The following is a 14192-nucleotide window of genomic DNA, read 5'->3' as shown; positions in this document are numbered from 1 at the left end:
GGAACAAGTAAAGCTGTTGTTGTTCTCATCAGCTGACTATAACAGAGCTGATAGACACCTAGAATATGCTGAACTTCTCAGGAAAAAAAAAACCAAACAAATTTTACTAGCAGATACAGCAAAATTATTTAGGTTTTTATTCTCTTTAGTTGTGATGATGATGATTAATACTTCTGCATGTGAACCAGCAAAAAGCAAACTCTGTGTCAGATCTAATTTTTTACCTTGCTCTGGATGCACAGCTCTGGTTTGTCCCTGCCTCACCCTGCAGATGCTGTGTGTGCCCATTTATCCCTGGTGCAGTGGAACAATTTCTGGTCAGAATTCCATGGTGGGGTTTGTTGTGTTTCAGTGGGAGGCTGAGGGCTCCTGCCCCTCTGGGTGGTTCCCTGGGTGTGTTCTCAGCCAGCACTCTGCTCTCCCCATGTCTGTGCACGGATTTTCCTTCCATCAGTAGAATTTTCTCAGTTTTCTGCTCCCTGACCTGTCTCCAGTGTTTTGATGAGTCCTGGTCATGGGATGCCCATGGCTGCTCTGCTGCTGCCAAATCCCATAGGGATGGAACATTTCCCTTTGAATTCAGACTCCCCCTCTCCTCCTAAACCAGAGCAGCATGCTGGGCTCAGTCTGTGAGCTGGGAACTGAGCATTCCCCTGTGCTGCTCATCCTCTGCTCCAGCCTGGGGCTGGGACCCAGCTCCACTTGTTTTCAGGTCACAGAAACTCATTAAATTCTTGATTCAGCCAAGCATTTGGCATTCCCTGAATTGCAGGGATCCCATGGCAATGAGGACCAGCTCAGCTCCCCCAGGGTCCCCCTGGCACTCTGACCCTCATCAGAGGTGGGAAATCACTAACAAAAATATTCCAGGGCTCCATCCCTTCCCCTGCCTGTCCCTGCTTCCTGTATTAAAATGAAATCCAAACACCTCATTAGGAAAACTGACACAAACCCTCATGCCTGTGAAAGATCAGTAACTACATTCCAGTTTATTGACTGCAGTCAAGTTTTATTATGCCTCAAATAATTAAATACTGCAACCATGACATTAAAAATACAGGCCAATTTACCAAAATAATTGTATTCTGAAGATTATGTACATATTATACATTTTACAGTCTCATGTAAACTTTTTTTTTTATACATAAGGTAAATCTGATTTATGGTAACTAGAAAACCCAAAATACTCACTGACAAAAATCTTCCTATGAAACATAAGCACTGGATCTGGGACAATTAGGAAAATTGTAATGAATGGAAACCAACTATAAAACATAATATAATCAAGTTAGTAGAAAAAATGAATTAAATTACATTCATATAAAAAATTAAACTAAAAACATTGCTATGCATCATTATTAAAAAAAAAAAAAGGGAAAAAAACCCCCACTCCCTCTCCCTTTATATATTAACACAGCCTTTGATGGGGAGCTCCCCTGTGCCTCATTTCCAGCAATGGGGCATAGCCTGGGAAATCCAGATTCCCATTCTCCTTTAACATATATTAAATAACTAGTGTCTGTACCAATACAAATATTGTATAATTCATGCACTGGGATTATGTTCAGGGTAGCCCACACCAAGGCACAATTTTTGTGTCATTTCCCCCCCACCCCTCAGGTTTCAGCATGCAGTGCTGGAGATGTTTGCTGGGCTAAACAACTTCTGTGGGCTTTGGCTCGAGTCTGAGTCTCACCCTGGGGCAAACACAAATCCTTCCAGCAGATTTTTGTAAATAAATAAGGAAAAGAAGGTAAAGGCCTTAAAGTTCAACATCTTGTACCAACTGTGTCAGCTCAGCCACCACACCCTCCAGAAAACTTGGCACTGAGGCAACATCACTCTGGTTCTGGTCAAATATTTTGTACATCAGCTAGGACAAGGAAATTGCTGCTGCTGTAAATCTTCCTCCCTGTGACAGCTGTAGTGTTTTGATTTGGCATAATGGAGCTCCAAGTCTAAATTGGTTTTTAGCTCCCAGCTCCTCTGAGCACAGCCCCATTTGCATGAGCAGCCAGGTACTGAATGTAATTGAAGTACCTGGGAAGGCTCATTAAAATAAATGCATAATTGAACCGTATCTAAACAGCTGCCAAAATTAACAGCTGGCAACTTGGCTGCATGCTGAAGGCTTGTATAATTTGCATATTTTATAACTGTTCTGCACCTAGAAAAGGCCTGGTCCTGCAAAGGGCTCGGCCTGTGCTTGGCTTTGTGAGGTTACACGGAATAAGCAGCCCTTGGTCAGAATAAATCCATGGAAGACAACGAGCTGGAGTGACTGAAGTCACCTGGATTTAGGCACTAGGAATGCTCCTTCAGTGCTGAGTGCACCTGACATGACACCAAACATTCTGTCAGGCCTGGACAAGGTGAAAGTGTATCCAAAATGGCCTCTAGAAACCGTGCCCAGAGTTAGAAAAAATTCAGCCTAGAGGATGTCTGGTTATGTACAGCCTGGATAGAAAAGAAATCCTAATCTAGAGTATCAAAATATTGTATTCATATAAACACAGGACAGCACCTAATAGAAAAGTAAAAAGTGGAAAACACAAGCCTTTTTTTTTTTTTTTTGGAAATTAAATACCCTAAAAAAAGTTGGTTTTTTTAAAAAAAAAACAGAACAGGAATTTGTGTAATGGAAAAAAAAAACTGAAGGGAGGAACTACATCTCCCCTCGTCTGCGAGTTTTTGCTGCAACAGCTCTGCCTTCCTCCTCCTCCTCCTCTTCCTCCTCATAATTTTCTTCATGAATTTCTTTCTGGTTGTTGTCTTCTTGCATTTCTTGCTCTTGGTCTGTCCCTCTGTTATTCTTTTCATCTGCCTGATTGGGAAAAACAAAACAAACTTACAACAGATTCAGTGCCAGCTTCTTTACAGCTTATTTTAGGGCAATGAAATGATTTTCAGCTGGAGTTGTGAGAGCTGATGGGCAGAAACAGAAAAAAAATTTTCCAAAGCCTCCAGGGAGCAAGAATTGACACAGAGATGAGGTGAGCTAAAGGAAGCTGGGACAGCATGCAGTGCTAAGCTCTGTGATCCAAAGCAAGCCAGAACAATTGTTATGTCCCATCCCTGTGCCATGTCCAGCTGTCCCTAGGGTTTGAGGCTGTCCCTGACCCCTGGGCTGGCACAGAACTCACATTTTCCTCATTTTCCCCATAGGGCTCCTCAGCATTGTGCTCCAGCTCTCGCTTCTTCTCTTCAGTCAGATCTTCCTGCACCTGCAAAGCACAAGAGATGTTCTGTATGGTTCAACTGCATTTCAAAGAGTGGCCTGTGGCACAGCTGGGCACATTTCCACAGGGGTATTTTTACAGAATGAAGATCCTAAAGAAGGGAGAAGAGAGCAGAGAGAGGTTAAAGGAAGATAAAAAGAAGCATAACCACCCAACAATCAGGAAACTCACTTCCTCTGAGAGCATCTAACTTTTAAAGACAATCCTCACAGACAATCTCTTCCAATGCTCTCCTTGGAGAGAGCAAGTCATGCTGAATCTGTGTCCCTGATGTTCAGCTTCAGGATCTCTCATCCTTTCTGTTCTGCCAGCACTCTCCCTCCATTCCATGCCCCACTTCCCATGTTAGGTGCAAATTTGAGAGAGGAATGTTTTGAAGTAAACCTGATTTGCTTTTGGGAAGTGCTGCTGTGCTTGTCTGCTCCAAAGAGAGTCCTGAGAGCTGGGTCAGAGGCATCCATCACACCAGGATCACCCTGGCCACGAGCTGAACAGCAGTGGGTAATATCTACTAAAGAAACTGATGCTCACTGCAGCATCTTTTCTCTCTTAATTGCTCACTCAGCCCCTGCTCCCTCTTCCCTACTTCCAGGTCAGCACAGTGGGCACATCCTTTAGGAGATGGGTATAAATTGCTTCCTGTAAGCCAAGAGCAGCTGCCAAAGGGCAGCTCTGCCCAATTCTCAGTGGGCTGCTTGGATGTGAGCAGCAGCATTTTGCTCTGGTGAATGCTAAGTGCTCCCCATGAGGGAGTGACAGCAGGCAATTTCAGGGCTTTTTTTGAAAGGGATTTTGTGGGAAGAAGGAATAGGAATTAATCAGGTGCTACTGAGGGGCTGTGGGGTGGCTCAGGGTGGTGCCTGCACAATGAGCATGATATAAAGGAAAAAGTCCCTTCCCTCCCTCTCTCCTCCAGCTCCTGTGCTGTCAGCTTCCTGAGCAGCTCCATGAACTGCAGCTTGGATTGCTCAGGAGGAGCACAGATAAATCAAAGTCAGAGCTAAAGAGTAAGTAAGTGGCCAAGGAAGGAGTTTGCTCAGAACTGCAGTGTGTGATTAGAGATTAATGAGGTTTTCTGTGACCTTGAGGTTTCCAGGAAATTTTCCTTGTGTTGTGAAAGGCTTAATCTTTTCAATTATTGCACAATTAATGCTGTATGGCATGGAAGACTAATGGATTGCAGCACAGGAGCAGGAGTAACCCTGAGTGTATCCAGAAGGGGACAGCAGAGTCATGGCAAAGACTTCCCAGGTTTGCTAAAGTCAATAAAGTGATTTGGGTCCATGCTGCAGTTCCAGGCTGGCTGTGCTCTGCTCCCTGAGCCTGCACCTGCCTTGGCTCTGTGCTCTTACCTCCTCTTCTCCCTCTTCCTGGTATTGTTCATCCACATTATCCTCCTGCTGGTCAGGGTTTCCTGCCATCTGCACAAAAATCACATAAAAATTCAGTTCTATGAGCTTGCCTAATAACCAGAGGGCTGATGATTAAAGCTTCTTGTTCTGGAACTAAAGCTCTCTGTAAAGCTAAAGTAACAATAATGGCAGGAGAAGTTTTAGTGCATTCATTAGCAGTAGTGAGAGCCCAGCTCTGTGATTTAAAATTGCCCTCAATTAAAAAATAGCAAGATGAATATAAGAAAATTCACTTCACAGAATAAAGCAACACTTTCCATACTGAGCAGGAAGACAATGGAATATTCACCCCACTGAAGACCAATGCCATAAAAACTCAGATTCTGCCTGGAGGAGTTTACAGTTCCAACACAGTTAAAATGTGCAGTTTTAACCTCCTGAAGGAGCCCTAGGGGTGCCTCTTTTGCCTTTACCCACCACCAAGTGCTCCTCCATTCCTGGGTGTCCTTGTTTCTGACCCGTTTCCTTGTGCTTTTCATTTTCATCAGGCAGGTTTTCTTCTCTCTCTTGCTCAGCTTCTTCAAATTCATCTTCTCCCTGATTATTGGGGTCATCAGCAGGATTCACATCTTCCATGGCTGCCTTCTGTAATTTACAGGAGTGAGGGTTAAAGAGTTTTAGCTCATGGTCCAGCTGCATTTCCCTTGAAAGAACAGCAGCAGGGGCTGGCAGAGGCAGCTCCAGTGGCAGCACTGGAATCTCTGCAGGATCAGGGCTCACTGAGGTACCTCAGCATGAGCAGGGACAGAGGTGCCTCTTCTGAAAGCCACAGAATCTGAGAATTTCTGTGCCAGAGGCTGCTGAACAACCTGTGTTTACTGACTAGCTGACAGTGCCTGATAAGGCCATGTGAACAAAGATAAGAGTTTAATGCTCACAGCTCCACACAGAGCTGATGGCATCACTCAGTATCAGCCTGTCCTGCTCTGTTGACCTTGCCTGTGTCTACAAGAAAACAAAACACTTTTCACCTTTGCCATGCAGGAAAGGAGCATTTTCTGCTTATCATTCAATAAAAGCAGTTTTATATTGTTATAGACAACAAATTAAAGATCCATTAGAAATATTCACTGTACATCTTAATTTGCTGAATGGGAGGGGAGGAAGGAGATGCACTTGATGCTGACAGCAGCAGAAAGCTGGAGTTTGGGGGAAGGCACAGGGTGATTCTCCTGCCCCAGATCTCTGTGCAGGGCTCAGTTCAGGGCTGACCTACATCCTCTTTCAGGACCTCACATCTCTGTACTGACTCCAGCTGCTTACAGTGGCTTTTGAGCTGCCCTTTAATTAATAACAGCATGAAAAATATCATCCCCTCTCATTATGACTGGGCACTGCTAGTACTTTTTGAAGCCAAATGTACCTGTTCAAGTCCCAGCTAAAACCAAATCCTTTATTCCACCAAAAGCACAGATCAAAGGAACGTGGAAATAAACATCTGGCTTCCAACAAGGAAGCTTTTTCCTTTTATTTCTTCCCAAATGAGTAAGGCCACTTTTAAATGGACTTTAGATGTTGTTTTCAACTCTCAAGCCTGTCTCCCTAGCAGAGCTCTGCTTCTCTCCTTTCTGTAGGTGCAATTATTTCAGATGAGACCTGTGGGCTCTCACTTCAGTAACACTGCAACCCTCAGCATCTTAATTCATACTTACTGATTCATCAGCCTGCTGATTTTCTGCCTGATGTTCTGCTTCTTGCTGTTCATTTGCATTATTCTGATCATCATCTTCACCTTCATCCTGGTGCTGGTTGTCATGTTCATAAGCTGAGGAATTTTTGAGGTGATTATTGTTTTACAGCAGCTTTTAGTTATCCTTTTAAGAGTCTCCTACAGACAAGGTTCCACACGTGCTTTTAGCAGTAGGCAGCCTTTACATAAACAGATAATGCTCACAGAATTGATTTACTCCTAACAGGAAATAGAAATTAAGAGATCAGGCCAGGTTGGATGGGGCATTGAACAACCTGGGCTAGACAAAGCTGTCCCTGTCCATAGCAGGGGTGTGGAAGGAGATGAGTGCCTTCCAACCCAAACAATGTCATGATTCTGTAATTTAAAGAGATCAAACAAACCCCTAGGCAGAGCCAGGAACATAACCAAGATCCACAGAGCCTGGTAATAACAGCTCAATCAAAAGGACACTTCTCCTTTCAGGAATGTGGATATGATCTTTAGTAATTCCTCTATTTCACTCAGAGTTCAGCCATGGTTATCTGAGCTTCTGGTTTTAAATTGCAAGTTTATGTTTCACTTGAATCCAATCTGGATATGAAATGAATATTAAAGTCTCCCATGCAAGGCAGTACACAGGGAGCCTGTGAGATGGCAGGGACAGAAATTCTCTCTTACCTCCTTCCTCTTCCTGAATCCCTTGCTCTTCCTCCCCTTGTACAATGTCCTGGTCCATGTTATCATAATGAGCCTGTTGGCTGAGAACATTAAAAGCCAAGCATCATTTCAGTTTCAAAAGTGTGTTTTCTGCTTCAATAAACAAACCCCCCACCTGCAGCTCTGCCTCTCTCAGCAGCTGCCAGAGCAGGCCCCAGTTTCATGCTCTATTATCTGGTATTTCCTCACATCACCTTTCCTGAAAAATGCCTGATAGAACAGAGACTCTTGTGCTGCTGCACTGACTTTGTGTTGTGCATCTCTGCAGGAGGAATTGTCTTGAAGGATATGGGTCAGGCAAAGAGCAAGGACTGTGATTTCAGGGAATAAACCTCCAGCTCTTCAAGGATTTACCCAACAGGACCCCCTGGAAATCTGCCCTCAGGGACAGGGGAGCAGAACAAAGCTGCCAACATAAAACCCAGAGCACAACAAACTCATGAGGGAGAGCTGAACCTGAGGTGGTTTTTGTAGAGTTTCTCCCCTTGCTCTGCCTGTCTCTGCAGCTGGAGCTCTCTCTCCTGGAGCTGCTGCTGCCTCAGGAGCTGCTCTCTCAGCCTCTGCTGGTGCAGGGACTCCTGCTGCTGCTGGAGCTTCTTGGCCTCCTCTGCTCTCTGGGCTCCGAGGTGCTGCTGCTCCAGCTGCTGCTCATAGGCTGCTTTCTGTCTCTCTGTTGGCATTACCTGTCACAGAAATGTGTTAGTCACACATTAATCATCCTCTCAGTGATCAGAAACAAGCAAGGAGAAACCTGGCCAGAGGGGAAAACGAGCTCCATGCAATTACAGCAAAGTAATTTCAAAGTTTTTGTGTCCCTGCTTGAAGTTAAAACATTTTTTGGAACACAAACTGGAAGTGTTGGGGTGTTTGTGGAGTATACAGGGGAGAAAGAGGAGGTTGTGGGCTGAGCAAAGCCATGCTTTTCCTATAAATAATAATAAAACCTCCCAACAAATTACACACTAAAAGGAGGTTTTGATGACTAATAAGACAGCAAAAGTTGTCATTGATTTAAGTGCTAGTCTCAGGGGGAGTTGCTTTCAGCCCTAAGTGAGACACTGCACATCTTTTATACTCAGCAATAACTTAGACTAACTCCAGTTTCACACTGAACCCATTGCTGCTGCTCTGACCCTCTGCAACAGCTCCTCATTACACCAGAGTGACACAATTAATCTGCCAGGACAGAATGTGCTCACAAAGCCTAAAGTGAGACCAGTGCAATACATTTCCCACTGCAGATCCAATCCAGGATGCAAATCCAGGATTTGCTGGTTTTATTTAGAGATGCACACTGATTTCCCCTGGTTATTTTAGTCATGTTTGTCTGGCAGTTAGAATTCCCTGTCAAACAGTGAGCACTGAGCTGGCAGGGTGTTTGCAGAAGGCAGGTACCTCTGACAAGGGAACACTCTGCAATTTGCTGAGATGCACCACAAAGCAGAGCAGTTCTCCACCCCAGCCTCCCTCTCACCTGCTGAGCTCCTCATCAGCTACCAGGGCCTCAGGTTTAAAGTGGGAGACAGGATTCAGTCTGCTGCTCTTTTTTTTTTTCCATCTGTTGTTTTTTATCAGGAGAATTAATGTTCATTAAATCTGACCAGCGCTGCAGTACAAGTGTGCTCAAGTTGAGCCTGAATCCTATTGCATCCAAGTGCTTTGAATTCCTAATTTTCTATAAGTATGACAGTAATTTTATCTAAAAAAACAGTGAGTGCTCTGAATCCCAAACTCCCTATAAAAACTTGGTTTTGCCTAGAAATAGGTGAGTGCAATACAAGGCCAGCAGTGATAGACAAGCCTCCATCCCAACAGCAGATTTAACCAATTAGAAAAGAGCTCCCTACCTCTGACTGCAGCTGATCACCCAACATGTTGGTTTCTTCTTCCTTTTGCTCCTGCTTTTTCCACTCATGCTCTTCTGGGACTTGGTCCTGTTCCTCCTCCAGGTGCTCAGGCTGCCCTGCCTGCTCCATTTCTTCCTCTTCAAGCTCCTTTTTGCGTTCTTCTTCCATCTGCTCTGCCCGTTGCTCCTCATCCTCTCCAGCCTCCTGCTGCTCCTGGATGTTCAGCTCCTTGGCATCCTTGTGAGCCCTTCCCTGCACATGGAAAGGCTCAGCCCTGTCCTGCTCCTGGCTGTTTGTTTGTTCTCTCTCCCTTGGCTTCTCATTCTGCAAAACAGACACAGGATTATGTGTGCACAACACATTTATGGGTTTCAGTTTCAAGAGAGCCAAGGCCAGACTTGGATCCCTTGTGCCAGCCCAGAGCTGTTGTCAGGAGAGCCAAATGGCTGGTTTGGAATGAGCTCCTCCTGCCAAATGGGCTCATTATCTGCTTTGTGGCTGCACAGCTACACAAGGTGTTGTACAGTTCCACCACAGAGTAAGTTAAGCCTCATTTTAGCTGAAGTGGAATAAAAACTCTTACAATTCTACAAAGCCAGCCTTGTGTTTCAGAGCCACAGTTTAGTGCTGGCTTTGGCAGACCCGGGCTCACAACTGGACTCAAAGATCTTAAAGTTCTTTTCCAACTTAAATGATTCCATGATTTTTATTTCTTGTTGGTTCTGCTGGCCAAAAATTCTTGTAAAACAAAATCACAACTGGTACTTCTTCACTTCTAGATTACATATTTTCTGCTTGAACCTTGGTGTGGCAGTTTTAAATTCACTGATTTCAATGTGCCACTGGAACCTTATTAAATAAAAATTTCTTCAGAACTTCGAGATAGCTAAAATTTTATATTTCTTATTTAAAAAAATTAGATTTTGAGCAACTTCTTAAAACAGCTGGCATAAATACACTTAGAACTGGACAAAGCATGTGAGACACGATCATCATGAATAGATTTTCTTACTACTCAACAATTAAACCATTTCTCACAGCTTTCCTACAGAGCTGACAAAGGTGCACACACACTCCTAGGAGACACTGAGCATGTTTAGCTGGGTCAGAACCATTCCAGGGCTGTCTGAATCCTTTTACCTGCTGCTGCTGCTGCTGCTCCGGGGGGTGGCTGGGGGAGGACGGGCCCCGCACCTCGGGCTGCTCATTCCCTCCTTCCACCTTCTCTGCATCTTGGAAACTTGGGATTTTTTTCAGTGTGTCCTTCAGCTGTTTGTATTCCTCCACCTGAGTCTAAAGCCAATATGTTAATTACAGTGTGTCCAAATTAATTTCTTAATCAAGTGTAGTCACCTTGGAGTGAATTTGCTGGCAGAAAACTTGATCTTTCAGGGAGGAGAAGGGATAGGAACTTTTAAAATGTAATTTTTTCCTCCCAACATTAGATGACACTGATCCATCAGGATCTTTTCAAAGAGCACATGCATACAAAGTGTATTAAAAACACCTCAGTGGGACAAAGAAGAGGAGTTGTTTTATTCATGCCAAGCAGAAGTGTCAGAAGGGGCTGATGCAGCTTTCCTGGCACACTGAAGCGAGGGAAGTGGAGAGCACCACAACTTCTCCTTTGCTGGTAGAAAGAAGTGCAGCTCTTCCAGAAACAGAAGTTTCAAAGTACATCTACGTGACGTGAAAATGCCAAGTCCTCAACATTGAGACAGGTGTTAGACAAGACAACAGCCAACATAAGGAACTGAGGCAAAGAAACTCACAGTGCTGAAGGGGAAAAACAGAAGGGAAAAAAAGAAGTAGAAGGAAAATGTAAATTTCTAAAGGCTTCCTGAAATGCAACAGTAAAGTGTTGGAATTTGATTTGCTGATTAACTTTGGACAGGATCAGGAAGCTTTAAGGAAAATCCAGCAGGGTTGGTACCCCAATCCCTGGCTCTGCAGCAGGAAGATTTCTGATCCAAGTGGATTTTTGGGGTGGGCAGGGGGTATAAAAGCTGACCAGCTGCACACACAACAGGTGCCACACCTGAGAGCTTCCCTGCTGCTCCAGGGGAGGTGTGGGTGTGTTTAGAACCTCCACAAGCCTATGGGCCCCTAAAACAGAATGGCCTAAAGGGAAAGCAGAGTGCACACTCCTGTCAGTCCAGGGGGATGCTTCTGCTCCCTGATTAACTCCAGAGAAAAAAGGAGTATTTACTGAACATAAAACTAATACTCAGATCTCTGTATTTTTTGTCTCCCCTCAGTGAGCATCCAGAGAGATGAACACACTGGGAAGAGTCCAGGAGGCTGTGGAGATGCTCCAAGGGCTGGAGCCCCTCTGGAGCCAGTCTGGGAGAGCTGGGGGTGCTCACCTGGAGAAGAGAAGGCTCCAGGGAGAGCTCAGAGCCCCTTCCAGTGCCCAAAGGGGCTCCAAGAGAGATGGAGAGGGACTGGGGACAAGGGATGGAGGGACAGGACAAGGGGGAGTGGCCTTAAGCTGAAGGAGGGAAGGTTTAGATTTGATATTAAGAATAAATTCGTTACTATAAGGGTGGTGAGGTCCTGCCACAGGTTGCCCAGAGAGGTTGTGGAGTCCCCATCCCTGGAAGTGTCCAAGGCCAGGCTGGACAGGGCTGGGAGCAATCTGGGACAGTGCAAGATGTCCCTGCCCATGGTAGGGGGTGGGACTGGATGAGCTTTAAGGTCCCTTCCAACCCAAACCATTCCATGATATTTTAACAGTGCCCATCCAGAGCAGAATTCAAGTACTCTGCTCTACTGCAGAGTCACTAAACTGAACATTCTGATTCAAGGCCACAGCTTGAAGGTGCTGATACTGGCAGAAAACAGGGTTTATTAAAATATGTAATTAATCTGCCTGGCTGAGGAAGAGCACAAAGACTAAAACACTTTAAAGATTCAGGTCAGTGCAGCACGGACTGCTGGTGTTCTATGTCTAGAATACACCTAGAAACAGAGGGATCATTTATGGAGCTGGGAAAGAATCCCTTGGGGACTTCTGCAGCTGGTTTGCAGGAGAAACTACACAGAAGTGTGAAATACCCTCTGTTCTCAAGGCATGTGCAAGACCCTTCTCTGGAGGGTCCCCACAGGACAAATGTCACACCCTGAGTGCAGACAGAGAGGCTTTGTGTGACACAGGCTTCCTAATTAAAGAGCTGGATCAAAGCCAGGAGTGTGGGGAGCTTCCCTTTGGGTTTGGTGAACCTTCAATCAGCCCCTCCACGTGGCCTTGTGGAATTTCAGATGTTATCAGCACATACCACACAGCAAATGTGGCCAGTGGGAGAGGAGCTCAAAATGAGCTGCCAGTGTGGTTTAATACTGCAGATAATGATTCTTCAGATATTCAGGCTATGAGGGATCTTCCTGATCTTTCCCTAGTTTTTTAATATCTACACATATTGACAGGCACAACAAGCAGAACTGAGAAAAAAAAAAAAAAGATCCAATGCTTTTCATGCTGCTAACGATTTTGTGGACTGTGAAAATGCCTAAATGAAGAAAATCAGTCAGGAATAAAAATAACTTCACATTGCCTCATTGCCTTTCCCTCTGATCTTTCACCAAAAGTCTTCCTCTGCTCCAACATCACTCCCACCTTCAGATTCCCTGTGGTCTCCACAGCTTGCACTGGCACAGCTGACTGAGCCTGCAACAGTTTGTGCTTCAGGGGGAGTTCACTTGAAAATGACATTTAAGGAACTTAATGCTGGCTCTTCTAAGAACTAATTTGAGTTGCACTTGGAGTTTACACACCTCCATACACATCTCATGTCTGTTCTGCTGCTGCTGCACTGATCTGGATTGATCTGTGTCCAGGGCCAGGCTGGATGGGGCTTGGAGCAGCCTGGGACAGGGTGACACTGGATGAGCCTTTTCCAAACCATTCTGGAATTCCATGAAAGCCTCACCACCTTTCCAGTTCACACACAAGAAGAGATTTCAGAGCAGCATCCAGGTCTCAGAGATAAATGTGAAGGTCAGAGTGCAGGATGCTCACAGCAGTTCCAGCAGAGAGGACAGAGACAGAAAGGCACTGACAGCTCCCAGGGAAGCAGATCTGCTCTCAGAACACATGCACTGCTGGGCTGGCCCCCAGCTGCTCTGCTCCCTGAGCCCTGGGAGCTGCTGCAGCCTCTCAGGAGCAGCCCCTCTGTGCCATGCACTGGTGGCACCCCCATGCCAAAGGCACATGCAGCACCCTGCAGCCAGCCAGGCCAGGAGAGATTTGGGAGACAGATTTGGGAAGCTGAGAGCTGGCAGGAGCTGCCTTCCTTCTGACCTGAGCAGCAGCTAGTGCACTCTTGTGGTCTTCCAATGTCACCACAAGCTCGTTGTGCTGGGACAGTAAGTTCTTATGCTGTTGCTACACAAAAAGAAGAACACCACATGTTTCACATAAAGTTCATTCTAAAGATCAGTTAGGGAGGCAGGAGGGGCTTGAACTAGGAAGATAATTCGATTTATTTTGAAAAGGAAATCCTTAGCTGGAATGGCAGCACTTATTTATTTCATGTGGAATGCATATTAAACAGGCAGAGGAAGCAGGCACACCAGGGAAGGCAATTTGGAGGCCAGGATTTGTGTAACTAAAATAAAATTAAAAGTAGGGGTAGATGCTGATGAACACTTAAAAAAAATAGAGCTGGAAAACATTAGGCATTGAGTTTTGCCAAGACCCAATTTTTAATTTGTAAAACCAAATTCTGATTTCTATACTAAATACTTTTCTTTTATTTTTTTATTTTTATGGGCATATACCTAAAGTGCAGGTGACCAAAGACAAATCCAGTTCAGTCTATTCCTCTCCTTCTTCCCACATAACAGAAACTACAATTCTACAGCACAGCCTGATCTGGGCTTGGGAAAACTTGGGAAAATTCCTTCCTAATGATGTTGGAAGTTCTCCTTAGAGCAAAGCCTACCTTGACATCCTGCAGCTGGGTGTGAATGTCTTGGTGAGCTTTTCTCAGCTGCCTGTTCTCCTCTCTTAAGTTATACAGGGATTCTGTTGCAAAGAAATGAGAAGAAATACAGATTTTAAACCTGGCTGGATTTGTAACACCAGGCTAAGCACCAAAATTAAAGCTATAACAGAATCCACATAAAATCCCACAGGAGTGCTGTAGTAAAAATTAGGTAGAATAATTGTAAGGTTTGTTTTTCTTACCTCTCTCCCCAACCCTATTAATAGCTTTCCATTTTCAAGCAGAAAATTGTAACATTTGGTGAAATTTTTTATCAGTGCACCCAACCTGCACCTGGAGTTCTGCATCACTGCTCCTGC

At 44.8% G+C, this 14192-nt stretch overlaps 1 protein-coding gene across 1 annotated transcript in view; it reads right to left on the bottom strand.

Annotated features, from left to right (window-relative positions):
- Positions 1–1055: 1055 nt before the first annotated feature.
- GOLIM4 (golgi integral membrane protein 4) overlaps positions 1056–14192 on the bottom strand; it is a 28668-nt gene continuing 15531 nt past the window's right edge. The window contains exons 6-16 of the mRNA XM_033069039.2: positions 13831–13913; positions 13188–13271; positions 10028–10180; positions 8888–9211; positions 7497–7723; positions 7002–7081; positions 6304–6416; positions 5069–5236; positions 4592–4660; positions 3144–3224; positions 1056–2824 (exon numbers count right to left, since the gene is read on the bottom strand). Of these exons, the coding sequence (XP_032924930.1) occupies positions 2666–2824; positions 3144–3224; positions 4592–4660; positions 5069–5236; positions 6304–6416; positions 7002–7081; positions 7497–7723; positions 8888–9211; positions 10028–10180; positions 13188–13271; positions 13831–13913 (1541 nt within the window). The 3' untranslated portion in view covers positions 1056–2665. The remainder of the gene's footprint in view (positions 2825–3143; positions 3225–4591; positions 4661–5068; positions 5237–6303; positions 6417–7001; positions 7082–7496; positions 7724–8887; positions 9212–10027; positions 10181–13187; positions 13272–13830; positions 13914–14192) is intronic.

This window comes from Catharus ustulatus, chromosome 10 (genome assembly GCF_009819885.2).
Source record: "Catharus ustulatus isolate bCatUst1 chromosome 10, bCatUst1.pri.v2, whole genome shotgun sequence".
Lineage (NCBI taxonomy): Eukaryota > Metazoa > Chordata > Aves > Passeriformes > Turdidae > Catharus > Catharus ustulatus.
The sequence above is the reverse complement of the archived record's forward strand: the minus strand, read 5'-3'. Positions and strand labels throughout refer to the sequence as shown.